At 41.2% G+C, this 25,540-nt stretch overlaps 2 protein-coding genes across 4 annotated transcripts; one reads left to right on the plus strand and one right to left on the minus strand.

Moving 5' to 3' along the window:
* On the minus strand, positions 1 to 19,224 carry copz2 (COPI coat complex subunit zeta 2). Of its 3 annotated transcripts, XM_068731459.1 has the most exons (11): positions 19,165 to 19,224; positions 17,994 to 18,034; positions 10,259 to 10,327; positions 9,264 to 9,348; positions 8,335 to 8,426; positions 6,634 to 6,689; positions 4,920 to 4,997; positions 4,646 to 4,697; positions 3,296 to 3,334; positions 1,824 to 1,856; positions 1 to 1,099 (listed from the first exon to the last, which is right to left on the minus strand). In XM_068731459.1, exons 1-11 carry the CDS (start codon positions 19,208 to 19,210, stop codon positions 1,052 to 1,054), a joined length of 639 nt encoding a protein of 212 aa, XP_068587560.1. In that variant the 5' UTR covers positions 19,211 to 19,224; the 3' UTR covers positions 1 to 1,051. The 3 variants fall into 3 exon arrangements, with proteins under 3 accessions (XP_068587560.1, XP_068587561.1, XP_068587562.1); XM_068731460.1 differs by lacking the exon at positions 1,824 to 1,856; XM_068731461.1 differs by lacking the exons at positions 17,994 to 18,034; positions 19,165 to 19,224 and adding an exon at positions 16,587 to 16,704.
* Positions 19,020 to 25,390, plus strand: praf2 (PRA1 domain family, member 2). The gene is made up of 3 exons (XM_068731463.1): positions 19,020 to 19,199; positions 20,374 to 20,591; positions 22,269 to 25,390. Exons 1-3 carry the CDS (start codon positions 19,021 to 19,023, stop codon positions 22,406 to 22,408), a joined length of 537 nt encoding a protein of 178 aa, XP_068587564.1. The 5' UTR covers position 19,020; the 3' UTR covers positions 22,409 to 25,390.
* The last annotated feature ends 150 nt before the right edge of the window (positions 25,391 to 25,540 follow it).

Here is a 25,540-nt window from a genome sequence, read left to right on the forward strand (position 1 = left end):
TAAAGAATACATTATTCTTTTATTCTTCATTAAATGAATTATCAATCTCACAAATAGTGGACAGACAAAACTACATCAGACAAAATGTAACAAAATGTCTTTGGCTTTTTTTTTCTTCTTCTCAACTAAGAAAATATTTAATATCTATTAACATTTTTAAGTCTCAGAAAATAGACATTATTCTGTATAATCTATTTTTATAATCTTCAAGGTCCCTTTACGATGAATTATATGTACAAATATTAATTTAACTTCATGAGAGAATTCCACTGAAAAGAAAAACATGTTGGTGTTTTTTTACCGACAGTGCAACAGTAACACATTCCCTCTCACACACACACACACGCTGCCAACGTTTGTTTAGTGTCATTACATTCTTTCAAAATTAGCTTTAAGTGTCACTTAAGGAGCACAGTCCAAACAATAAACTTAATTAAACTGAGAAATACAGTGCAGGGGTGGGTGTGTGTGTGTGTGTGTGTGTGTGTGTGTGTGTGTGTGTGTGTGTGTGTGTGTGTGTGTGTGTGTGTGTGTGGTTTATATGATAATCTGTGCCTATTCTTATCGTCCAGATTATCCTTGAGATTGATTAAAAAAAATGATTAGCATATGTAACATTTTATGTAACTTTTTTGTTTGTTTTTAAGTGTGTAATGCGTCTAAACAGTGTAAATTGTACACATCAGCAATATGCAAAACAGCTGAAATACATCCCAAATAAATTGTGTTTTGAGTAGATCCTGCCCCAGTATTCTTGTGCTTAATAAACTTGAGACCCGAGTCTCCACATCTCCCTCGGCTCCCTGATGTCATTTGGCCTTTTGAACATCAAACCTGCATGAGAATAAGAGCCAACATCCCAAACCAAATAAGTTAATTACATGTCTCACACACAATGTAACAAAAATGCCATCACACAAGAAAGGTAAGCCGATTACTGGCTGGTTAACTGCTACATGAAGCAGCCTGTCAGGCTCGTATCAACGTTCCCTTAAGCCTTCTCCTATAAAAATAACAAAAAAAAAAGCTTTGTGTAGGTGTCTGGTCCGAGTCATTTCAGTATGGACCATTTGATCTGCTCCTTGGCCGACTGCAGAACCTGGGGAACACAGAGACAGAACCAAAAAGACATCATGTAGCATGATGTAGCACACAGCAAACAATACAAATACCTCCAACAAACGAACGTAATACACATTTGTTTATGATACAAATATGTTCAGATGTCTGTTTAAACCTTTGAGAACGTGTATAGTGTTGCAGTACCACTGTTCACCCACTAGATGTCAGACTGAGCACACATTCAGACAACTGAGCCAACTGTGAGGAGCTCCTCCATGTTGAACGTGAACAGCGATAAGAGCTGTAATATACTGGTTTAATAAAATATTAAAATATTTCTAAATAATACATTATTAAAATAGGTATTATTGTAATTTATTTTGTGAAATGTTGACTGGAATTATGTATTAAAAACTCATACCGTGTTGAAATATAATTGTGAAGCCTCATGTGGATGTACATTTATGGCAATTTTCCCAAAATTAATTTTCCATGATCAACATTGGTTTCCACCGGTTGTGTCGCCCTGAAGCCCTCAACCTTCATTCTAGCACTGAGGTTGTACTTCCTCATTCTAACAGCAAGGGGGCACATGGAGCTCAGATAACATTCAGTGTGGGATCCTGGGAAATGCAGTCACATTAGTTCTACTGCCATTTGCATCTGGTTAGTAGTCTGGTTGGCAGTGGAGCGCTCCAGTAGGGCCTTTTATGATCCTATGGTATAATGAGCGGTGGAGTGTAGTGTTAGTAGAGACTTACGTTAGTGGTCAGCGCCAGCTTCTCTGTTATGTGCTGTCAGGGTTCAAGCAAGAGATAAAGAGAAGCTTAGAGCATGCTGTTGAAATAATAGTGGCAGGAGGGTTCACTGATCAGCGATGCAGTTTGACACAAGTCCAGCACTTAAAGAGCAACAGTGCTCTAGAGGTTGTTGTTGATCCGCGTATCCATCAACCCCTTCATCCATTCACAGTTGAGCCTCATTAGTGCTGCCCGGTGCTTTGGAGCTGAAGCAAAGCTAGCTGCTGCTGCTGCTCCACAGTGACGTGCGTGGTGAGCTAAAGCGTTAGCATGCAGACGGATGTCAAACTGCTAGCAATCATTGTGTCAGAGAACGCTACCTGCCATCTAATATACTATTAGCTGATGGTACTCAGAGAGCAGCAGAGAGGAGGTAAACATGCAGAAATGTGGGTCTGTAGGAGTTATCTGTAAGGGTGCCTTCACGCCTGTAGTTCGGTTCATTTTGTGCCGTCTTGGTTCAGTTGTTTGGTCTGAACCAGGGGTCTTTTAAAAGCTTTCCCATCAGCTCAAAGAACTGAAACCAAACAGGTGAGGTGTGAAAGCACCCGAAGTATATATTTCTGTGAAATGTGAAGTTTGTTATTTGATTCCTCAGTTCGTCCACGCGACCTCCTCACACAGGTGGTGGTCATGAGACCCGACACGAACCCATCCGACCCAGATACAGGATGAAAGAATAGTTCCCACCATTTGGGTTAACCTGCTTCCTTGCCAGGAGTGAATTGAGAAGATTGACACCGCTCTCATGTTTGTGTGGTAAATGTGAAGCTTAGCTTAGCACACAGACTGGCTGTGTCTAAAGGTAAAATCAAAATTGCCGTACCTAGAGATTTCAAGTCACGATTCACACACATCGTGTCACTTTAACACTTGGGTTTAGTACAGTTAAAACCAGGCAGAAACCCGCGCTTCTGCCCAAGTGAAGCCAATGCTGAAGTGTCTTAAATCTATGGTTGCAAAAAGAAGTCTGATTATATAGAAGTCTATGAGAAAATGACTCTACTTCTCTCTTGATTTATTAAACGGCAGTCCACCAACCAATGGGTGACGTCATGATGACTACGTCCACTTCTTATATACAATGTATTATATACATTGTATGGTTGAAACAAAGTGGAACTTTAGAAGTGCTTGGAAGCAAAATGTTGGAAAGAACAGGGCTAGCTGTTTCCATCAATTTCCAGTGTTAGCGCTAAGCTATGCTAACTGCTGGTCGCTGGTTGTAGCTTCATATTTACCGTACAAACATTGAGGTGATATCAATCTTCTTATCTAACTCTTGGAGAAAAAGTGAATACAAAAGGGATTGCGTAATGTATTGCTGTCTTCAAAATGTGTCTCTCTGTACGTGTGTGTGTGTGTGTGTGTGTGTGTGTGATATGCATGTGTGTACATGTGCAGTGTCATGTACATGTACATGTGTGTGTTACCTGTGCCACGCTTTGTTCAGACAATGGGTTTTCATCCGCCTGTAAGACAAAATGACATCAGTGTGTTTATAAGTGAAAAATGCAAAAGTCATGCAAACCACTTGATACACACAAACACAAAAGAGAGCACTGCAAACATCATTGGATCTGTGGAAATACCATTACAGACTGTATATAAGTGACATTCAAAACTCAGCCAATCACAGCTCATATTAGCATTAATAGCCATGCTAGTGGCTCTAGGGCCGGCAGTGTTGATCTGTCCTCCAATGGCGCCCAGCTGCAGAGCTCCAGGACCACGGTACCCATGGTGGAAAATCACGTGCGCTTATTGTTAATACATAAAGTAGCATACTGAGCGTGTATTTGTATAACTGTATCTCGTTCATGCCACACAGTTTTACTTAAATAACTTGTACTAACTTCATGAGTATGCCAATGTTAGCTAGCTGTGCTAGCATACATAACTTTAAGCAGCAAATAACTTGTACTAACCTTATAGGGAGGCTAATGTTAGCTAGCTGTGCTAACATTATTAGTTTGCTAACAAGGTTATTTTGCTAACATTAGCACAGCAGGAAAAAAAGTCACTTCAATTAACGTTAACGTTGGTTTGCTAACAACATTAGCATATCTAGGTAACACTCCTGAACTTATAAGGTTGGTAAAAGTAATGCTGCTTAATGTATGAAATGCCTGGACAACTATCGGGTGGAGTGCCATGACATTTTTTCCACAGACAATTGTGGTCCCCAGAGGATACAGTAAATAGATTTTGTGATCCTCTTACTTTTCCTCTAGCGCCACCAGCAGGACAGAGTTTCCAAACGTAGAGAAATGCTGTTTTTCTGTTAGTCAGCATGCTCTATCACCATGCATTTACCTCATCTGTCTCGCCCATCCCTCATCCGTCCCTTCACTGACTATCTCACTCTCATTCAATCATTCATTCATTCATTCATTCATTCATTCGCTCTCTCTCTACCTCACAATCCTTCTCTTCATCTCTCTCTCACCACCTCTGTCTGTCTGCCTACAGCAGCTGGCTCTTGTCTGTTTGTCCCTCTACGTTACCGGTGATGTAATCAAACAGGACGAAGCCATAGGCTGGCTCCGACATTAGCTGACACCAATCGGAAGAAGAGAGACAGGGAGAAGGAGAGAAAGAAAGGTAAAGCGGGTAAGAGTGGGCAAGAAGCTGACGAGGAGAGCTGTGGGAGGCTACAGTATGAACAGGCCAAACAGCTGCTTCGGAGCATAACATTGGTTTTCCATTTGACTTTCCAGTGATTCAAATCAATAAACAAATTGCTGTGATTGGTCGTCGGGAATGACTGACAGTCGTCTTACCCTGTAGTTGACCTTCTGTAGGACCTGCTGGGGGTCGCTCTCTAGAATCACCCTGGCGACGGCATAAAAGAAGACAAAAAAACACATCAGGACGACAACAGCACACGTAGGTCAGGGAGTGTTTCTGGGATTACTTTCTAAGTTCTATAGACTAAACATTTCTCGTGAAAATGACAGATGATTCAACACAAGGAAAAAAAATATGTGAACTAGCCTGTTAATTGACTCAAAGTGAAATCGGTTGATCAGCTGTAGACATATATTTCTTTCTTACCCTCCATCGATGATTTCGTCCACGATCAGGAACACTCCCTCCATGTTGTCCAGTAAACACCTCCGCTCCACATTTTTCCTGCAAAAAAAAAAAAAAAGACAATCAATCCAGTCCATAGTACTGTGGCAATTTCACTTGGTCACTACGTTGTAATTAAAAAGGAACAGTTGCGGAACAATGCGGTTATTCACTTTCTTCTTTCGAATCCCATGAAAAGACGGTTAGCCTGACTCCGAAAGTCAGAGAAACACCTACAACTCTTGTTTTACAAATGTAAACATGACAGCTTGAGGGTTTTAGCAGGATTTGGTGGATGTACTTCTGGAAGAACAATAGTTTATCCTTCCACCTACTTCTGTGCAGCCTCTCCGCTGGCTGCCTGGCATTGGCCAAATGTCACCAATCCCAATTCAATTTCAACACACATTAAAGTTTTCCGTTATGTGCCGTTTATCAGTAGCAGTAAGCTAATGTTAATTCAGTGACCACCTCCTGCATGCTCACAATAAATGCATTTTAATGAGAAGGCAATGGGCACCAGAAGCGTTGACAATTTAGCGAAGTTTACTGACGGTTTACTCCATGTAGTTATTTTATGACTGTCGCTACTTCTAGGAAAGAAGTGACCTTTTGTTACTTCCTGACGTTAGCTTATATCTTCATCAGTTCAAAACAAAGAGAGCTGAAAATAGATCCAACTCGTAACTTCCCTGTAAAACCACAAATATACCACAAGTTTCCATTTCTGTTGACGTCTATACTAAACAAGCAGATGCTACCAGTCTTTATGCTAAGCTAGGCTAACCGCCTTCTGGCTCCGCCTCCATGCCAAACACAAATGACTCTTCTAATGTCACTCTTCTCAAAATGTCCACTGTTCCTTTAATATCACATCATGTTGGGCTAAATATTGATCAAAATGTAGAGCCAAAATTTGAATAGGAGACAACAACACGCATTTCCTAAAAATGAAACGCTATGAACAGACCATCAGGGAGAACATTTACTATTCAACAGCTTCACTGACTCTAAACTGCAACACTAGGTTCTGGACATTTACATTTTGTATGGCTTAGAACAGCCCATTATCCTTCATACTGTATAATAATATAATCTCTCAACGTCTCCGTTGCTCACACTCTGCATTACTGCTGCAACGGTTCCCATAGCAACCGCATCCGCCGCCGTTTGGCTGATAATGTCGCATTCGACAACGAGGCATCCTGGTGTGCAACATGTGTCAACGCACAAGCGCACGCACGGCTTTGCAAACTAATCTCTGTGCTTTCCGAAGTGTTCAGTAAACATCTAAGAATGAGGACTGTGTGTCATTGTGTCGTTCAGCTTTCATTTTTTTAATTAAAGCACAGTTCCCTTTCAGATTAAAAACACACACTGCTGTATTTTAAATTCAAACAAGGAGACTCATTGTCCCCGTCAGAGGCTCTGGTGGAGGGATGGGTTTGTGTGGATTACCATTAGCACCGATGATGATGATGATGATGATGATGAGGGTACATGACGAGAATGCTTAGTGCACGTGCACGGAGAAAAGTCAGTGAAAAATGTCACATAGCTGAGGCTGTCCGACATCAGGAGAGCAAGATATTGAATTTCTTTTCAATGTTTTTTTTAGATGTAAAATACCATTAGTGAGAATAATTTGCTTTCGCTAACGTAACTTATTATTTTACGACTCAGTGAGAGTACATACCTGAGGATCTGACTGAGGGACTCAAACAGGCAGCTCAGTACCGACACCAGCATCAGCTAGAGAGAGAAAAAGAGACATGGAACTTTATTTTGAAGATGGTTTTTATGGTCACTTGGGGGCAAAAGAAAACAGGCTACAAATGACACAAGTTTGACGTGGCATGTTATCTGCATACACACTGCATTAGCATTGTTTTTATACATATTAGATTCTTTTGGCCATACCACACTGACATGTTTTAGGTTTTGGCGGCTAACATGCTAGTACACTGGATTTAGCTACGTTTTTGTAGTGTCTAGAAAAGCCTGACCTTTTTTCTTCTTGAGCTGTATTTAGCATCAGAAAAATACTCATCAATAAATACTTACTGGGATAACTCTACCTTTATGAACCACAAGCAGCCTTTTGATTGCCTATGAGCTCATACATGCACCATTTAAGTTTATACCTTCAGATCTCCACACTGTAAAACAACAATCTCTTAAAATCCCCTTAATTAATCCTTAATTTACCCCCGAAGATGAACTAAGCAGCTCCATCTAAATCAAGGACTTTGTTACGGTTATATTTTTACGGTTATTGTTATGCATAAAGATGGCATTTGTCCATGAATTTTAAAAGGCGACACCTAACCACTTCATTTCAAAAGCTGTAGTTTACGATAGGAGTCTGAAATATTACTCAGTATTCAGGTATTTAATTGGTTAACCCCTCTTTACCCTTTGTGGGAAATGAATTAAGGAATTCAAATATGTTCATATATTGAAAGCTAATCTTGCGAAAACTGGCAAGACTATCTAGATTTAAAAAGAAATCGTCCAATTAAAAAAAATCCCGGCTCAGTGTTGCCAACTCTTCTCCAAAGTCAGAAGCCCTTCAGCGTTGTGATAAGCCTCTGGTATGATAGTTTAACATCGCCCATCTGGCTACGCTGCAGCCTGTCCTTTCAGGCCTCCCCTCCGAAACCACTCCCCCAAAAATGGGATCATAATGGGCCGAAACGAAACAAGGCTTTAGGCCCTATTCACAGCAGCCATTTTGACATGTCATAGCATGGTAGACCATAGTGTTCCCATTCCAATAGGATAGCATGCACAATACCTAGGGCCCTGGCCCACCTAAATGGAACGGGGCCATAATGCATGTTAAGAATTGCACCTGTGTTCATACCTGCAATGACACGTCAAAATGACTGGTGTGAATGGGGCAGATGTTTGGTACTCACACATCTATTGATTGCTGTCAGGATGTAATGAGAATTTCGAAAGATATTATAAAATAATAAGAAGGTTTGAAGACTACCAACCCTAGCTTTCTTCTGCGTGGACCATGGATGTCTTTTTTTTTTACTCCTAAAAACCCCTTAATATTACAAAATGACAAAGTACATACCCCTCAATTTAATAGTTCTTAAAGTGTGTGTGTGTGTGTGTGTGTGTGTGTGTGTGTGTGTGTGTGTGTGTGTGAGGAGGGGGGAGGGATTTCATGAATCTGGTCAATTTTAAGGAGTGTTCTAATCTATAAAATGATATTATTCAAATTCATGAACTAAAGGATACGGCTGGTGATACATACACCGTCCGGCTGCAGCAAATGTATTCATCCGCCGCTGAGAATATAGTCCCCAACAAGTACACGGTTACCTCCAGATTTAAAGTAAAGTTTGCTTTAAAAGCAGAGAAATGACTGAGCCGTTATTACCTCGTTCTCCTGAGCACTTCCCACCACATAGAAGAAGAGGTCTATACTGCTCTTATAGACGACGGTCATCCCCTCCACGAAGGCTATCTCATCTACAGAGACAAGACGGAGAGAGGGGTGGGTTCATTTCTCTTTTATTCACACAATGACTTTATTTTAGTCCAATTCAAAAGTAGCTTTAATAGAACAGCCAATACAAAATGACAAAGATTGATAGAAGAGTAGCGAAAAAAAGATGAGGAAGCAAATGAGCAGAAAAGAGAGAAAGGATAAAGAAAGTGATAGGGGAAGGGATGAATGGCACAAGGAGAACGGAATGAGGAAGGAGAAAGGGAGGAGGAGACAAAGAGAGAAGGGACAGAAGAAAGGCAAGGAGGGAGGTGAAGGAAGGAGACGATAGGATAGGAGATAACAACAAAAAGAAATCAACCTGAGAGAGCGATGAAGGAAAAGAAGGGAAGGAAAAAGAAGAAAAGGGAAAGTGAGTAGAAGGTGTGGAATGAGGAAGGGTGAGAGAGACGGGTGAAAGGATGCTTTAAGGAAGGGAAGAGCAGGACAAAGACAAAAGGGAGGATGAGGCGGGAGGGAAGGAGTGGGGATATAGCATGACATGGGAGAAGGGAGAAAGGAGAAAAGGAGGAATGAAGGAGGAGTTTAGAACAAAAGGAGGAATATACTGGGTGGCTGATAAGGAGGCCTGGGGCAGAGACTCGGGTATCAGCTGTGTGAACCCTGGAATGAATCAAACTTATTCTGCAAAAATTGTGTTCCACGGAGTTAAAAAAAAGATTTTGATTTTCAAGGTTCACACTAACAAAGTACTGTAGCATGGTTTGGCACGATGGCTGCCATTAAAAAAAGGCTTTAAGCTCACGTACAAGTGAAGAACGAGCAACAGGTGACATCGGAGACGTGTGTGAGGAACCTACTGTCTGCTTTGTGCGTCTTGTTGAAGACGTTCTTCTCAAAGTTCTTCTGTTCCTTCATGGAGGGGTAGAGCTCGGGGTCGTAGAACTGAAACGAGACACACGCATCGGACAGTGAATGGACGCCGGCACTGAGGCTGCTGGGCTTCACTCCATACTTGGCTAAACGTGGAGGAGCGGATACCGTAAGGACGGGTTGATAACTCGCAGTGTAAGGAGGCACCGTAACAGAGCTTTGGGACGTTTTAGTTTTAGTTAATTTATAATACATTTTTTTCAGCAATAGCTATTTAATATATTTACACCGGGGTTATTATCGTAAACTACAAAAAGTATAAAAACAATATCCTTTAAGAAAAAACTAAAATCATCTGGTTAAAAAGAAAAAAGTCGACTGAACATATGATCTAATGAACGGAAATTAATTTCAGGTTTCATTTTTAGCTCTAATATATGTCTGCTGAAATAGAAAAGGCAGTATATGCTTCACAATGAATGCCTGACCTTGTAGAATAAAATAACAAGAAGATGACTTAAATATTGTAGCTGTGCTCTGATGTCAACATCGTCCTGAGTGTGGTCATGAAAAGACTTCCAAAGTGGATTCCCCAAATCAAAAGATTTGCGACTTATAACACATCGTTATAAGTCGCTCCATACTTCGGAGACTTTATACCCAGCCCTAACAAAAAAAAACTAAATATATAAAAAACATAACATTACTGTAAAATTTAAACTAAACTAAAACAAGCAAATGCACCCTGAGATCTAACGAAAGCTAAGCTATAATGAAATTGAAAAGTCGAAAAATAAAATAGAAACTAAACTATTCTAACTTTGACTTACACTCAGCAACTATATCTCACAGGAGATGCTGCAGCATTACTACTGTAATGTATTCTTATTGGTATCGTGGCATCAAATTTGAATGAAAGCGTGTGCTTTGTCTTGTCAGGACGGTCAGCAGTGAAGGGTTAACGTGTCCTTTACCCTCATACCTTTGACAGAAGTCTGTTGCCATCATTGTCCAAAATGAAAACAGCTTTCACTGTGTAGAGGGAGGGTTCCTGCAACAATAAACGGAGAGGAACATCTTTAATATTTCAGGTTTGCCGAGTCGCATCAGGAAGACTTCTAGGATTGGGAGAGGTCGACTCCAAAATGCCACAGCAACAGTAAAAGCATCTGACCAGTGTGTTGTATCACAACCCTTATCATCCAGATAAAGCCTGCTTGTCCAGCAACACCCTGTACACACAAGAGCCACCCAGTCCAACCAGTTCCTACATCCGTCTGTTCAACCTGCAGACTTTCGTGGTTTTGTTTCGTCATCCAGTTTTGTTTCATTCTTTCTTTTCCAGATGTGGACATGCCAAAAGACATTGCCGGTTATCCTGCTCACTCATCCGTCCATCCGAAGGAAGAGTTTTCAGACCCGAGACAAAGTTCTGTTATGCACTGACTAGCATAGAATCACAGTCAGAGTGTATCACAGAACTTAGACCAGGAATCTCACACAACATCCACCGTACAATTTTCCCAGCTTACCATGGTTACGGGAGAATGAGGACGAGGATGAGGACGAAAGCATATTTGTATCAACCACCTTTTGATTCAGGCAATATACTGGTCTGACAACGGCTGAACTGTGTTTACGTGGGTATAAAATCTCTTCTTACTTTTTTAGGCTTCACTTCGCGACAGTTCTTTGAGCTAAATGCCAACGTCAGCATGCTAACATGCTCACAATGACAATGCTGACGTGATGAAGTTTAGTGGGTGTAATCTTTGCCATAGTTCCTGTCATAGCATGTTAGAATGCTAACATTTGCTAATTGGTGCTAAACACAGTTTACAGCTGAGGCTGATCAGATTCGTTCTGCAGATATTTGGTCGTAACCCAACTATTGGATACATTTTGGCCTGATGATGGCGGTAGATGAAAAGTCAGATAAACACTAAAGTCTTCATGAATCTTTGAGACGACTAACCAACATGTCCAACCCCTGAGCTGCACCACTTGGTGGCTAAAAATTCTAGTGTTCCCCCGCTAATGGGAGCTATTATTCAATGGTCAATCAACTTTTGATGAAACTTGAAATCTCTTGTGACTGACTGGCTTAATAGTATTCTTCATTATTCCCTCGGTACAACAGGTGTGAGATTTTTGCAAGACAGGAGCATAGAAGAATGACATATTTTTGTAGGGCCAACCCAGAAGTTGGCATAGCACTGGTTCCCTCGACAAAAAGCCAATGGGATTTTTGGGGGATTATTGCAGAAAATAAGCTCTGTGGCTTGATACTTCAGCAAGATAATCTTCACTAATGAACCTCCATATAAAAAGAATTAAAATCAACGTAGCAGGACGGTCGGAGCAACGGCCATTTTTATGCGGCCGTTATACACACATACACATGTTTTCACCTGTTTCTCTTGCTCTCACACACAAGAGGGCGCGCTTTCAGGCTGACCCACGGTTGGTGGACGCAACGGGCAGTAAAAAAAGGTAGTGAAGAAGAAGACAAAGTAGCAAACATGGATGTGAACAATGCATGATATGACACACACAAAAATCAGCTTCGCAAACATTTTTCAGTATGAGGACAGAAATGCACTCCAAAGGTTTGTCAGGCCTCAAGGATTCAAACGATGACAAACTGATTATTAACATAACTTGTGTTTGTTTACAAGAAAAAGACCGAGTACCTTTAAGGTAGGCTTGTGCCGATGGGCGATCGGATTGTATGCCGATGACTGACGATTGTTTTTTTCTTACTATTATTATAAAAACAATAATCTATCTGAGCCATACCATGCATGTAGAGATATTTCTGGCCGCCCGCTGAGCCTCGTTAATCAGCACGAGTGACGAATACATTTCAAATCATTGGAGCCGACACATGTCCATAGGCCTGCTTCACCAAAACTCTGCTCTGCGTTCCATAAGAGCAGGTAACATTATGGATGTGATTTGGATTGTGAAATTAATGAGACGATAATAATGTTAAACAGAACATGAGGCTGTTAAACATTAAATAAAAATGTTCCCACTCCTGTTTATTCACGTAACTGTAACTGTAACGCTTGCAGAAAGCTTAAAGATTTGATTATTTCAAAACTCCGTCATTAATAAAACCCAAAGTCAAGATATTACGTTTTTCTTTGACACTAAGACAAACGTCTTAAACGCCAGAAACATCTCTACATGCATGGTATGGCTCAGATAGATAATTTTTTTATAATGATAATAAGTTGAAACTGCCTTAATATCTTTGTAGAAAAAAAGACAATCATCAGTCATCGGCATATGAAGCGATCACCCATCGGCATAAGCCTACCTTAAAAAGGTACCCGGAACCTTTTCTTGTAATGAAACAAAAGTTATGTTAATAATCAATCCTGCCATGCTGGCATTTCACTGGCACCTCCTACTCCCGCCGCCCTCCGGCCGAGAACCACGGCTGGACGTTATGAAAATAGAAACTCATCTACTGTAACTTTTAACAGCATTAAATAACTTTTTGATCACGTGTGAGGTCGACCATATTCCATAGAACCTGTTTTACTCTTCACCTTAAATGTCTTGTATAATAGCACGCTAGTTTTCTCAGTTGTTCAATACTCACACGTAGCATTTAGGTCTAATCCTTACTAGCGTAATGCAACATGTTTTAATTTAGTTAACACTGTCTGTACTTTATAACTAGACTAAGTTCAAACTTCCAAAGCACTGGTGCAACCGGCTGCTGATCCCTGGTCCTGCCCTGTCCCCAGGGGAGCAGCTCTTTACATAAGATGATGAACACACCTCGATGGCTAACATAGCCATGCAACATCATACTGTAAGTGTCACATAGTTGGAAATAGCTGTGAAAATTAGAAATCTGCAAAGTGAGACTGAGTAAAGAGGGTTAAATGTAAAAGGATAAAAGCCTATTTGACAAACGTAGTCTCTCTGGATCAACATGGCCAGCTAAATGCCTAAACAAAAACAAAAAAAAAACCATAATGATTTTCTCTGGAGTGCATGTTTATAAGTGGGTCACGGATTCAGACAAAACCAGAAGACCAATTTAGACATCTGTTGGCAAAAAGAACAACATCAAAGCTTCTGGCAATTTGGACTTGGCAGTTGTCCTGACTGCAAATTTGATTTACTTTTTGATGTTTACCACATTATGGACATGACATAATAGCAGGACATTTTCTACGTATTTTGCTGTGATCCAGAATAAGTGACAGTAGCTGTGACCGGTTTCATGTCAGCTTCTCTAACAATAGTCTCCATAAAAGCATATTACACGATGCAATTAAAAAGATTGTCAGACATTTTTTGCTTCCACCTGCTTGCTAAACGGCACAAAACAGCAAGATGCATTATTCTTCCAGAGTGAATGGAGAGAAAGCAGGAATGTCTTCAAAGAATAGTTTGACATTTGAATACACTTATTTCCCTTCATTTTGATGAGAAGAGTGTCGTAACCCATCGGCTAACGGTCTGACGGCGGTTTAGCCTCTGGGGACAACGACCGATAATTCGGTGGTTCTAATGTAGCCAGCGGCTATCCTGGCCATGACTTCCTCTTCCGTGCGCCGCTCATTGTAGTCCAATTAGCAACTTGAGATGCGAGAATAGAGTTAGGTTGAGCCACGACGTCTACAACCGGACTGTTTGTCTGCATTCATATGCGGACATCCGTTCGTAGAGATTAACAAAAAAGCTAAAATCAAAACGCAATTGTTCAATACTACTCGGACTACAAACGGAAACCAGAATGCTTCCGATACCAAAAGCTTGTCCTGTTGCTTACAGATATTGCATTTCATATGCAGATATCCATTTATAGAGATTACCCTTCTTCTACCTGAATATTAAATATGTAGCTCGAGCTAGCAGCAAATAAGCTTTGTTTAGCACAAAGACTGGAAACGGGGACAGATTGAACAAACAACATTAATTGGTGAGCTTTAGAAATGTTGGTAGGTGGGTTTACTTACCTTTGGACAGAGCCAGGCTAGCCGTTTCCCCCGCTTCCAGTCTTTGTGCTAAGCTAAGCTAACCAACTACTAGCTAGCTGTAGATTTACCAGACAGACATCACAATGTAGGTGATGACTCAACAGTTTTTTCTGTTTGATTTCCTGTGGATTTTCTCAGAATAACTGCAAATGAATACGACGCTTTGTACCAGATGACTTGGACAACACAGATTGCTGATTTTCCCACCAGCACATGAATGCAGCCTTATTGTTGCTAACAAACGTGAAAACCCGTAGAATCCTCACATCTGGATCAACTCCAAATCAAGTTCAGTTTGACCGTTACTTTTGCCATCTTTTCTATGTAATGTACGTGATTTATGAATTGGGAGATGATAAGTGATGGGAGAATAAAGTCTTTAAAATGAACATTGGTCGATGATGATATTGCTCATGACGATGAACTGCAAGTCACATTTATGTTCCACATCGCTACAGTAGTGTAGTAGTGGTTTTCCTCTATTTTATCACTTTTTCATTTATTCCATTTTATTTTATTAATCCTCCAAGCTTTTTTTTGGTCCCTTTCCTTTTTTAAATTTCCTTTAACCCTAACCCTACTACACTACTTTTTGTCAGTAGTGGCACATTTTTTAACTGGACAACACACTGATCTGTGATCTGTTTGAAAATTGATCAGAAAGTAGAAGACGTTCCAGACAACTCGGAACTCGAAAATGTCCGGCCTCCTACTACAAAAAGCACAATGGAACGCCACTCAGTCGCAGTTCCTACTTGTAAACTCGGGGGAAATCCATCGACCTCACGAAGAAGCAGTTGTCAGACGTCACACAATTGAAGCGTAAACTGTAAAATAGTAAACCATCAGTTTGTCACGGTGGCCGTGTTTCGCCATTGGCACCTGGAACACTTGGGAGTTCGGAAGTTGTAAATTGTAAATCACGACCTCCAACTTTGACCTGAACGCGGCGGCATTAGAAACCACGAACAGAAAGTCTACATTACTGGGTGTTTTGACCATTTAAGAAAATATATAAAACCTGTCTCTCAACTTTATGGACGTGCAATGCTAAACTGCTGACGTACTCCTTTGACCATTTTAAAAATTGTACTTTTAATGGAATATTTGTAAGTGGTCAAAAGAGCTACTGTATAAAAACAGAGGAGAATGTGTTTTATAGCTCATAATGTGATAATAATAATCATTATGCAGATGACGTGTTAAATGAGTATTATTACTCATATGTTGACATGTAATAGTTCCTCATATTTCTAAGATGAGGATATGTTTCACAGCCTTCATGTAAAATACACAAGCAGGTACTCGAGTAAAAATACTTTACAGTACTTGAGTAAATGTATTTAATTACTTTCCAGCACGAGTACTGAATAAATAGTGCGCAAGGCCAACGGCGCGAGGGAGAGAGAGAGAGAGAGAGAGAGAGAGAGAGAGAGAGAGAGAGAGAGAGAGAGAGAGAGAGAGAACGGTGGACGTGGCACCTACTCTGCTCTACACGTCAACCAATCTGTGCACATAGCGCTCCACACAAGACTTTTAAACACACACACACACGCGCTTTTAACTACACGCCACACACACACACACACACACACACACACACACACACTGCCACGCGAATCGCCCCCCGCCCCCCTCGTGCAACACTTGACTGTGTGTCTCTACGGACTGTAGTCTTGTGGCTCGTAGTTGTGCCCTGTTGCGCTCCGCGCTGGACTCTGCGTGGATAAGTGGATAACAGCTGACTGGCTCAGCCGGTCTGTTGTTACTGGGTTAAGTTAACACTCGACTATAAGTTGTCGCACCGAAACCAGCGCAGACAATCCCCTGTAGCAGACTATTTTTACACGCGTAGAAGAAGAAGAAGAAGAAGAAGAAGAAGAAGAAGAAGAAGAAGAAGAAGAAGAAGAAGAAGAAGAAGAAGAAGAAACTGTCTTTTAGACGCGCTGTCTGCACGTGAACCACTACTGGGATCAGATCAGGCCTGTGCGCGTCCGCGATCGCATGACATGATCGCGTTCGTGTATTTAAAGAATGAATCAAACCCATTCCTGATTTATGAACGACCTGCAGCCTCTCCCCCCTCCACCCCTCCCCTCCCCTCTCTCTCTCTCTCTCTCTCTCTCTCTCTCTCTCTCTCTCTCTCTCTCTCTCTCTCTCTCTCTCTCTCTCACCTCCGAAAACTGCCATAATGCAACAAATGGCCCCGTGCGTTAATAAAAGCAGTACAGAAAAGATAATGATACACAAGAACCTGAACCCCTCTGGACCCCGAAACTACAGTTGAACGGCGGAGAAGCTCACCAGAGTCGCGTAGTCCATCGCCGTCGCCGTCCTCGCTCGGTGTGTTGACGTGGACAGCTCTGAGCTGTCACACCGAGATCACCGCTTTTTTTTTTTTTTCTTTTTTTTTTACGGAGCCGCCCGGGCGCGATCCCGTCACCCGCAGCAGCCAACCGGATAAACCCACAGGAGCACGAGTGTACAGCACAGCGCGCGTTCCCGACTGCTTTTTCCTCCCTCCCCATCGCTCTGTGGCCTTTCACAATAAAAGTTGTTGGGCTCCATTCGGAGGCCGTCTATACAGCACACCGTGTGTCCGTGATGTTACACTGAAGCACGAGGCTGTGATATTCTGTATTTTAGATTTATATTCACTCTTTGTAGACAAACAATTAACACCTGTGGAGCCAAACCGGTTGTAGCTTATCATTATTGTTCAATTACAAAAATTTAAAAATATCAGCGAGTCACATTATGATCCCATACGGCCGCCATAAATGCTCATTGGCATGTATTAATCCGCTTCAAAAAATAGACAAATGCGATATTTCGTCCTGTTTGAGCGGGGTTGTGTTTGTTTGTTTTTAAAAAATAATAACATAAGCCTTGTGGTTGAGATTGAAGACATGGATAGTAGTGAGCAAAGACTCTCTTGGCAGGTTTTGGGTCTCAGCATGCACGTGTAGCATGAACTGTACACAATGTTCATTCATTTGAAGGTACTGATAACTTATTCCCAACACCAAATGCTAATACTAGCATGTTGCTGTCTCCTCTATCAGCTGTTTTTTAAGTAAGAAACAGACATACAACGCATTCAGTAGAAAGAGGGGGTGCTGAGTAACAACTAATGGTATCCCTGCCCTGCACTGTTTGGGTTAGGTCTTCGGTATAATGTTATTATATATGATGATGATGATGATGATGATGATGGTGCAGTAAAGTTGGATTAAGGTTATGCAGTGCAGAAGATGACTCTACAATACACATTGATGGTGACGCTGGAACCAGCACTCGTACACCACTCTGGGGCTCAATTTACCTCCAGGTCACAACAGGAGGGCGTTAGAGCTGACCAGAGGGGCATTGTTGGGTCAATCAGGGATTACCTGGGTCAGATTGGTGGGTCTTTCTGACCATGGTGTGCAGGGATACCCCTGTAATCTCAGATTAGATTAGTGTCCACCACTCTCTGAAGCTTTGTGTCACGCTTTAAGATTCCCAAACTAGGAGATCAGGACAACGTTTAAAGTTGATTCGTTGAAAGATCTATAAAACAGAGGTTCAAGAGTTTAGTTCCTCAGTAAAGCAGTCTGGAGCCTTTGCTCAAAAGGCACATTTGGGGGTACTTAGCTATTAACTGTATTCCCATGAAGTTGAGGCGACCTGCAAGATATGTGAAATTAGAATGGCCAGCAACAAACTGACCTTTACATCACTTCCACACCAGTCGTTCGGTTGATTTGGACCTGACAAAGAGAAAAAAAATGGTTCTTATATTGGTTCTTTTAACTTCTCACGCTGCACTTGAGACTGGAGACTAACAATGATGGTTACCAAATTATATAGTTTGCTTAAACATATCACTTATATGCGTACTCCTTGACAGATGGATTTGTGTGTTTCAATCTTATCAACTATTTGAGATTAAAAGATTCAGACACAATCAATTTGTTGAAATATTTGCCTGCTTTTCCTTTTCTTTTCTTTTTTTAACAATCCAAACACCGCATTCTCTCATTGAGCCCCTATTATGCTTACAGATATGATGCATGGCCATATTATGAGGCATTCAATTCCCATTGGGATGCGTTGATACTGTATGGGTTACACTCTGAGGTGGTCTGCTATCATTCTGGAGTGAAACACGACATAGCTCACATATTACATATTTAGAGAGCTTTAATTTTGAAATTCCACATCAGAAAGCCCTGATATACTGAGTGACTCTCTGAGATGGCCTGCTGTCAATCCTAAATGTATCGTTTATAATTAGGTTTGAGTAATTACTCTCACAATTGAAAAACATTTCCCCTTAATTACAGGTGGTATTTATTATAATTAAAAAAATAAATAAATAAATAAATAATTGTATTGTTAATTATATGGATTATTCAATATTAATTTTATTTAATTAATGAATTATTATTATTTATTTATTTTATTATTATTATTATTATTATTATCAGTGGTTGTAGCAGTAGTAGTAATAGTAGTATGTATTGTTCTCTTCGTTTATTAATTAATCTATTTATTTATATATTCTTTTATTTATTTAGGGTTTTTATTTACGTGTCAGACTGTGAATTAGTAATAGATAATCAAGTAATAATGGTGCAAATATTTCAGTAAATATTTCCCCCATGACTGCGGAACCGCGTCCCACCTCGCTCACGCCCCCCTTTTACCCCGCCGCGCATTCTGGGAAATTGAGTTTATTACCGCTCAGGAAAAGATGGCAGGCGTGCAGCCGCCACCCCTCCGGAGCCTGGATGATTTTCTCCTGAGCTCGGCCCGGTTCGCCGCGCCCGATGTGCGCGACCTGGACCGCTGGAACAACCGCATCATCAACAACCTGCTGTACTACCAGAGCAACTACCTGGTGTCGGCGCTGGGCCTCCTGCTCGTGGTGGGGTACGTTTCATTCTTCTGACGTGGTCACCCCTCTCCCCCCCCACCTTACCCTCTCTGTCTCTCGTAACGAACGCGCTGTACGCCTGTAGTGAACACTGTGGACGCACAGTGTGTGTTTGACGTTCTCCTCCAACGTGACACAGACTTTAACAGATAAGAGAACAGACGTAAGGCCACAGCAGCCTTAAGCTAATGCTAATTATGCTAATATTCCCATGTCATGCTCTCCAAAGGGAAATAGTCTTTCAAATGTGTACCAAAGTAAAAGTACTAACATCTAAATATACTTAAAGAACCTAAAGTAAAAGTAGTCATTATGCAGAACGGCCCTTTTCCAGAATTATTTATATATATATATATATATATATATATATATATATATATATATATATATATATATTATTGTATCATAATTATTGATGCATTCATGTTGCAGCTGGTACGGGTGAGGCTTATAAGTTAGTGTACTGTGTATATACTGCAGGGTTGGACTGTAGTGATCGATGGATTTCAGACGCAGCCTTGAGCAACGTTGTTGGTCCGTCTGGCCCAAGCTCGTTGGTTCTGACCAGGCGGCGGCCTAACCTCCGCCATTGAAGCCAATGAGGAAGTGTCTTAAAACTTGCGTTCTGTACCATCAGGGGGGCGACTCCTCCGGTTACAAAAAGAAGTCTGATTGTGTAGAAGTCTATGAGAAAATGAGTCTACTTCTCACTTGAGTCTCGGGACTCGGGGACCGATGAACTCTCATTGGCTCGTTGCATTGGCAAAACTGTTTTCTCGCTAGATGGGGGGGGGGGAAAGCTGACACTAAAATTACCAGTGTACAAAAACTAGTTCCATGATCTCATGTTGGAATCAGATATTCAGAGGCGTGTGGAGGAGGAAGGAAGCTTCAAAGCCAGGGTAAATAAATGGACAGTGAAAGTCACGTAGAGGGGTAGCGTTAGCTTTAATAGCAAGTTCAAAATCAGCGCTAAAGCTAATCTTAGAGGCTAAAATGACTCTGAATGGACGCTTATTATTTATCATTGTTTACATTCTCTACCACTTGGCCAGACTCAAGCGTGTCCGTAGTGTTTCAGTGTCATGTGGGATTTGTTGACAGTGAGAAACGATATGGAAACTCGCCCAGCACCCCTTCCCGTCCACAACAATCTGTCCTTTCTCTCAGGTACTTCCAGCCCTTCCAGTTGCTCGTCGGGGCGACGGTGGTCACCTTGTTGTTCCTGGGCTTCGTCTGGGTCGCCGAGAACCAAGCTCCCATTCGCCGGTTCCGTAGAAACCACCCCACGATCGCCGTGTTGGCCATTCTCTTGGCCAGTTACCTCTTCGTGTCGGTGCTGGGAGGCGTGGCCGTGTTCCTGTTTGGGATTGCCTTCCCTATACTGAGTAAGACAGGAACACACACGTGCATGAATGCATGAATACGTTACATACAGTGCTGTGAAAAAGTATTTGCCCCCTTCCTGGTTTCTTATTGTTTTGCATATTTGTCACACTTAAATGTTTCAGATCATCAAACTAATGTTAATATTAGACAAAGATAACCCGAGTAAATACAAAATGCAGTTTTTAAATGATGATTTAATTTATTAAGGGAGAAAAGCTATCCAAACCGACTTGGCCCTATGTGAAAAAGTAATTGCCCCCTAGACCTGATAACTGGTTTTGTCACCCTTGGCGGCAACAATTGCAATCCAGTGTTTGCGATAACTGACAATGAGTCTTTCACATCGCTGTGGAAGAATTTTGGCCCACTGTTATTTGCAGAATTGTTTTAATTCAGCCACATTGGATGGTTTTTGAGCATAAACAGCTTGTTGAAGGTCACGCCACAGCATCTCAATCAGATTTAAGTCCAGACTTTGACTAGGCCACTCCAGAACATTCTTTTTGCTTTTTTTGAGCCATTCAGAGGTGGACTTGCTGGTGTGTTTCGGATCATTGTCCTGCTGCATAACCAAAGTGCGCTTGAGCTTGAGGTCACGAACTGATGGCTCGACATTCTCCTTCAGGATGTTCTGGTAGAGAGCAGTATTCATGGTTCCATCAATTATGGAAAGTCGTCCAGGTCCTGAAGGTGCAAAGCAGCCCCAGACCATCACACTACCACCACCATGTGTGACTGTTGGTATGATGTTGTTTTTATGACATGCTGTGTCAGTTTTACTCCAGATGTAACGGGACGCACACCTTCCAAAAAGTTCAACTTTTGTCTCGTCAGTCCACAGAATATTTGCCAAAAAGTCTCGGGGATCATCAAGATGTTTTTTGGCAAATGTGAGACAAGCCTTTGTGTTCTTTTTGCTCAGCAGTGGCTTTCGCCTTGGAACTCTCCCATGATGCTATTTGTGCCCAGTCTGTTTCTTACTGTTGAGTCATGAACACTGATCTCAACTGAGGAGACTGAGGCCTGCAGTTCTTTAGATGTTGTTCTGGGGTCTTTCCAGACTGATTCATGTCAGTTACTTTGTTTCTCATCTGTTCTTGAATTTCTTTAGATGGAGGCATGATGTGTTGCTTTTTGAGATCTTTTAGCCGACTTCACTTTGTCAGACAGGTTCTATTTAAGTGATTTCTTGATTCAACAGGTCTGGCAGTAATCAGGCCTGGGTGTGGCTAGTGAAATTGAACTCAGCTTTCCAAAAAATCACAGTTCATTCATGATTTATCAAGGGGGGGCAATTACTTTTTCACATAGGGCCAAGTAGGTTTGGATAGCTTTTCTCCCTTAATAAATGAAATCATCATTTAAAAACTGCATTTTGTATTTACTCGGGTTATCTTTGTCTAATATTAAAATTTGTTTGATGATCTGAAACATTTAAGAGTGACGAATATGCAAAAAAATAAGAAACCAGGAAGGGGGCAAATACTTTTTCACAGCACTGTACATACCACACCAAAGCATGAACTGAACGTTCATCAGCCCAGTTTTCATTTACGTAGAAGACATTTCTAACATGAACCTGGTTCTTCTGAGGGAAACGGAGACTCTGAGAGATGATGGTGATGCGAGTGACCTGTGTCTGTCGTAATGAACCCCTCACCCCCTCTTGTGTCCAGTGGTTCTGGTCCACGCGTCGGTGAGGCTGCGCAGCCTGAAGAACAAACTGGAGAACAAGCTGGAGAGCATCGGCCTGAAGAGGACGCCCATGGGACTCCTGTTGGAGGCCCTGGGACAGGAACAGGAGGCTGGATCCTAGAGGGGGGGGGGGGATGAGATGTGCAGGGGTGGATGTGAGGTGGGTGGAGAATGGGGAAAACATAGGAGAAGGAGTACAAATGAAGTAAAAAGAGAGAGTCAGGAAGAAATGAACTAACCGGACACTTGGGGAAAGGACAGATGAAAAGGTTAGAAATCATCATAACAAATCCTCCCCGACCTGCTTTTGCACTAAAAGCACACATTGTGGTGTTTTGTGTATTTAGACATGATACATGTCTGTGTTTATTGTAAGTGTGCAGTGTCGTAGCCGTATGGGCATATTCCCATTGAGCCTTTTTATTAAGTGTCTCCACATTGAAGTGCTCTTTTCTTACTATTCTCAAACTCCAGTGTAAACGACCTGCGCTCCGTCTCTGTGGAGCTATGACGGCAATAACGTCGCGCGAGGAAAAAGTCAAAACAGATTTCGACAACGGTCATAATTTTACGTTAAAAAGGTTTAATGTAGAATGTGCTTCAAAACACATCCAGTCATGGACTCGCAGGTTGTGTTTCATTATCCTTCCAATAAGCACGGTAATGAATTCACCCATCCACGTGTTAAAGCTGACTGACCTGTTCACTACCACAGTTAAAATGTCTTTGTTCTTGAAATATCATTACATAATTCTAATCTTACAACTTTTCTCCTTTTTAAGAAGTACAATTGTATTCTTGTATCTTAAACCTTTTTTTAATGGAAAATTACAATACATACAATAGATTTTATGTATAAGGTATTCCTTTTTTATGTAGAAATACTCGATTCTTGAAATATTTAATCTTTTTCTCAGAATATTACAGCCCTACAATATTTTTTTTTCCTGCATAAATTAGAACTTTATTTTCATAATTCTACCGCACTTTTCTCAAAATGATTTGACTAGTTTTTTTGTTTTTCTTAAAATCTCTGACCCCCCCCTCTCCCCCCACAGTGGCTTGAATACACAGTGGCCTGATCTCCTCATCCATATGTTCTTCCTGCTACATGACCCTCACCAGGGTCTCCACACACTCCGTATGGACAGCAGGAAAACTCAAAGTATTGTCCCTGTGCCAAAGAGTGTGGTCGTTGTAGTGGTACTGATTCGCCTTTTCATTCCTTCTTTTTCCCATTTAGTGTTGACTAATTCCACGTTGCATTGAAGAGTTACTTAAATAAGATGCAGTTGGGAGGAAATGGTAGATGTGAAGAACAAAACGAAGCGGCTCCTTCAACGTAAGTCTCTTTGTCGAGTATAACAGAGTGGAGACATGTGGAGGAAACGCGTGAGTCATTTCAGTTTTTAACAGCCCTCCACTGCTGCTCTCCCAAGTGCTGGCAACTGGGAGAAGCCCTACTGGAGCACAGGAATGACTCTGAACTTACCCGTAATTCCTTTTATAACCTAAATCCTTGTTACCATGGACTCGCCAAGTTTGTTGCCTATATGTGGTAGCTGCAGTTTTCTCCTTGTAATTTACTGCCGTTTTTTTTTAGCCATGCTAGCGATGTTGGTCAATCATTCCACAACTTGGGTCCAGACAGTCGTGGTGCCCAGAGGAAGAAGCCAGCCTGACACAGCTGATCCTCCGACTTGTCCTCCAGCGGCACGTTAGTTCACAGCTTTCTGATTATCCAATGAAATATTTCATCATCTAATCAGGCCGTGCTTTCACGAATATACTAAGATGGCAAACACGCTGAACAATGTAGCTAACTAATGATCGGCGCGTTAGCGATCTGACATTAGCGTTTAGCTCACAGCCCCAGAATAAAATGTCGGCATCATACGTTTCTGCAATTTTCTGCATTCCCTCGAAACTTTATCGACAATGCAGTTCCATTGAATGGGAAGGCAATTTTTAGGAGACCAGCCTAAAATGCATCATCACAGCGCCCACTAGCACGGCTGAAGGCTTTTAATCTTGTTATTTATTAATTATTATTTATCTATAATAAAGAGGGACTGAAGAGTCCATCAACTAAGTCAGTATTACAATGGTTGGTTCCCTGCTTTGTAGACAGGATGTAGGACAGCTGTATTTTGAAGAAAGATTTTTTATTTTTTTTAAATAGACAACCTTGTTTTTTTTAAGCTAACGAACATTTAGAAGAAACTATTTAAAAAGGGTTTGTCGGCAGTTTTATAGCTAATGATTTTGTAGCCTAGACGAAAAAGCTGAGTGAAGGTATTTGACTAATTGTATGCTACAGCTGCCTGTTGAGGGGACGATGCATTGTATTGCTTTGGTTGAACCAAACATAAAGACGTGACGTGTTCTATACACCTGTATGTGTAACCTTCCTCTGTATTATTTGCATTCCTCGGATGGTTTAACATACAGATTCTTTGCCGTTTCGTCCAAGTTTGTGTTATTGACTATACATAACATGAGCAAAGGACTTATTACGATGCAGAGGATGTCAGCTTTTGTTTTTATGTGTGCATTTTTTTTGATAACTAAGAATATTGCTGACAATTGAAACTTGGTTAGCCTCAGTGCCCTGCAGAAACAAACCGATTTTGTTATTGTGCTACGTGTGCCATTGTCCTTTTCATATTTGTCCTGTACAGTTATGTTTTAGACATTTAGCTGACGGACTCATCCAGAGCGAAAGCAGGGAACATGGCTGTTCTGGGGCTTGAACATGTGACCCCACTGTTAATTGGCTCGCTAGCCGCTATCGGCAGCTTGTCACAGCGTCACAAACACAATTCAGGAAAAGCACCTAAATCTGAGCAGAAAGAATTGCTCTATGGTCCACATCGTAACTCATAAGGATTCGCTGTTATTCGACAATGTAGATGTGAGGGAACGTTTCTGTGTACTTTTAACTCGGTTTACAGCTAATGATTCTAAATGTTCCGTGTTGCCTTCCATTCAGCTAAATGTTTGAATTTTGAATCTCCAACACCATGTATTTGACTGTTTTGCCAAAAGCTGGTAATGACATGTATTTAAAATGTTTTTTTCTAAATAAAAGAAGAATGCTGTACAGCAGTGTATATGGAATATCTATCTATGTATCTATGTAGCAGCTAGCTAGCTAGCTAGCTAGGTAGCTGGCTAGCTAGCTAGCTAGATAGCCAGACACAGGAACTTACACTCACTCAACATTTTACCATATAAAAAATAATAATATACA

The sequence above is a fragment of the Cebidichthys violaceus genome, unplaced genomic scaffold (assembly GCF_023349555.1).
Source record: "Cebidichthys violaceus isolate CVI_PGR_0920_01 unplaced genomic scaffold, fCebVio1.0.p SCAF_52, whole genome shotgun sequence".
Classification (NCBI taxonomy): domain Eukaryota; kingdom Metazoa; phylum Chordata; class Actinopteri; order Perciformes; family Stichaeidae; genus Cebidichthys; species Cebidichthys violaceus.

Excerpts from the sequence above, each read along its gene's own strand:
- praf2 (XM_068731463.1), top strand. The coding sequence starts at position 19,021 with ATGGCAGGCGTGCAGCCGCCACCCCTCCGGAGCCTGGATGATTTTCTC. Across the intron at positions 19,200-20,373 it reads GGCCTCCTGCTCGTGGTGGG|GTACTTCCAGCCCTTCCAGT; the intron begins GTACGTTTCATT and ends CCTTTCTCTCAG. Across the intron at positions 20,592-22,268 it reads GATTGCCTTCCCTATACTGA|TGGTTCTGGTCCACGCGTCG; the intron begins GTAAGACAGGAA and ends TCTTGTGTCCAG.
- copz2 (XM_068731459.1), bottom strand. The coding sequence starts at position 19,210 with ATGAAACGTACCCCACCACGAGCAGGAGGCCCAGCGCCGACACCAG. Across the intron at positions 4,998-6,633 it reads TCCCTCAGTCAGATCCTCAG|GAAAAATGTGGAGCGGAGGT; the intron begins GTATGTACTCTC and ends TTTTTTTTGCAG. Across the intron at positions 3,335-4,645 it reads TACAGAAGGTCAACTACAGG|GCGGATGAAAACCCATTGTC; the intron begins GTAAGACGACTG and ends TTTGTCTTACAG.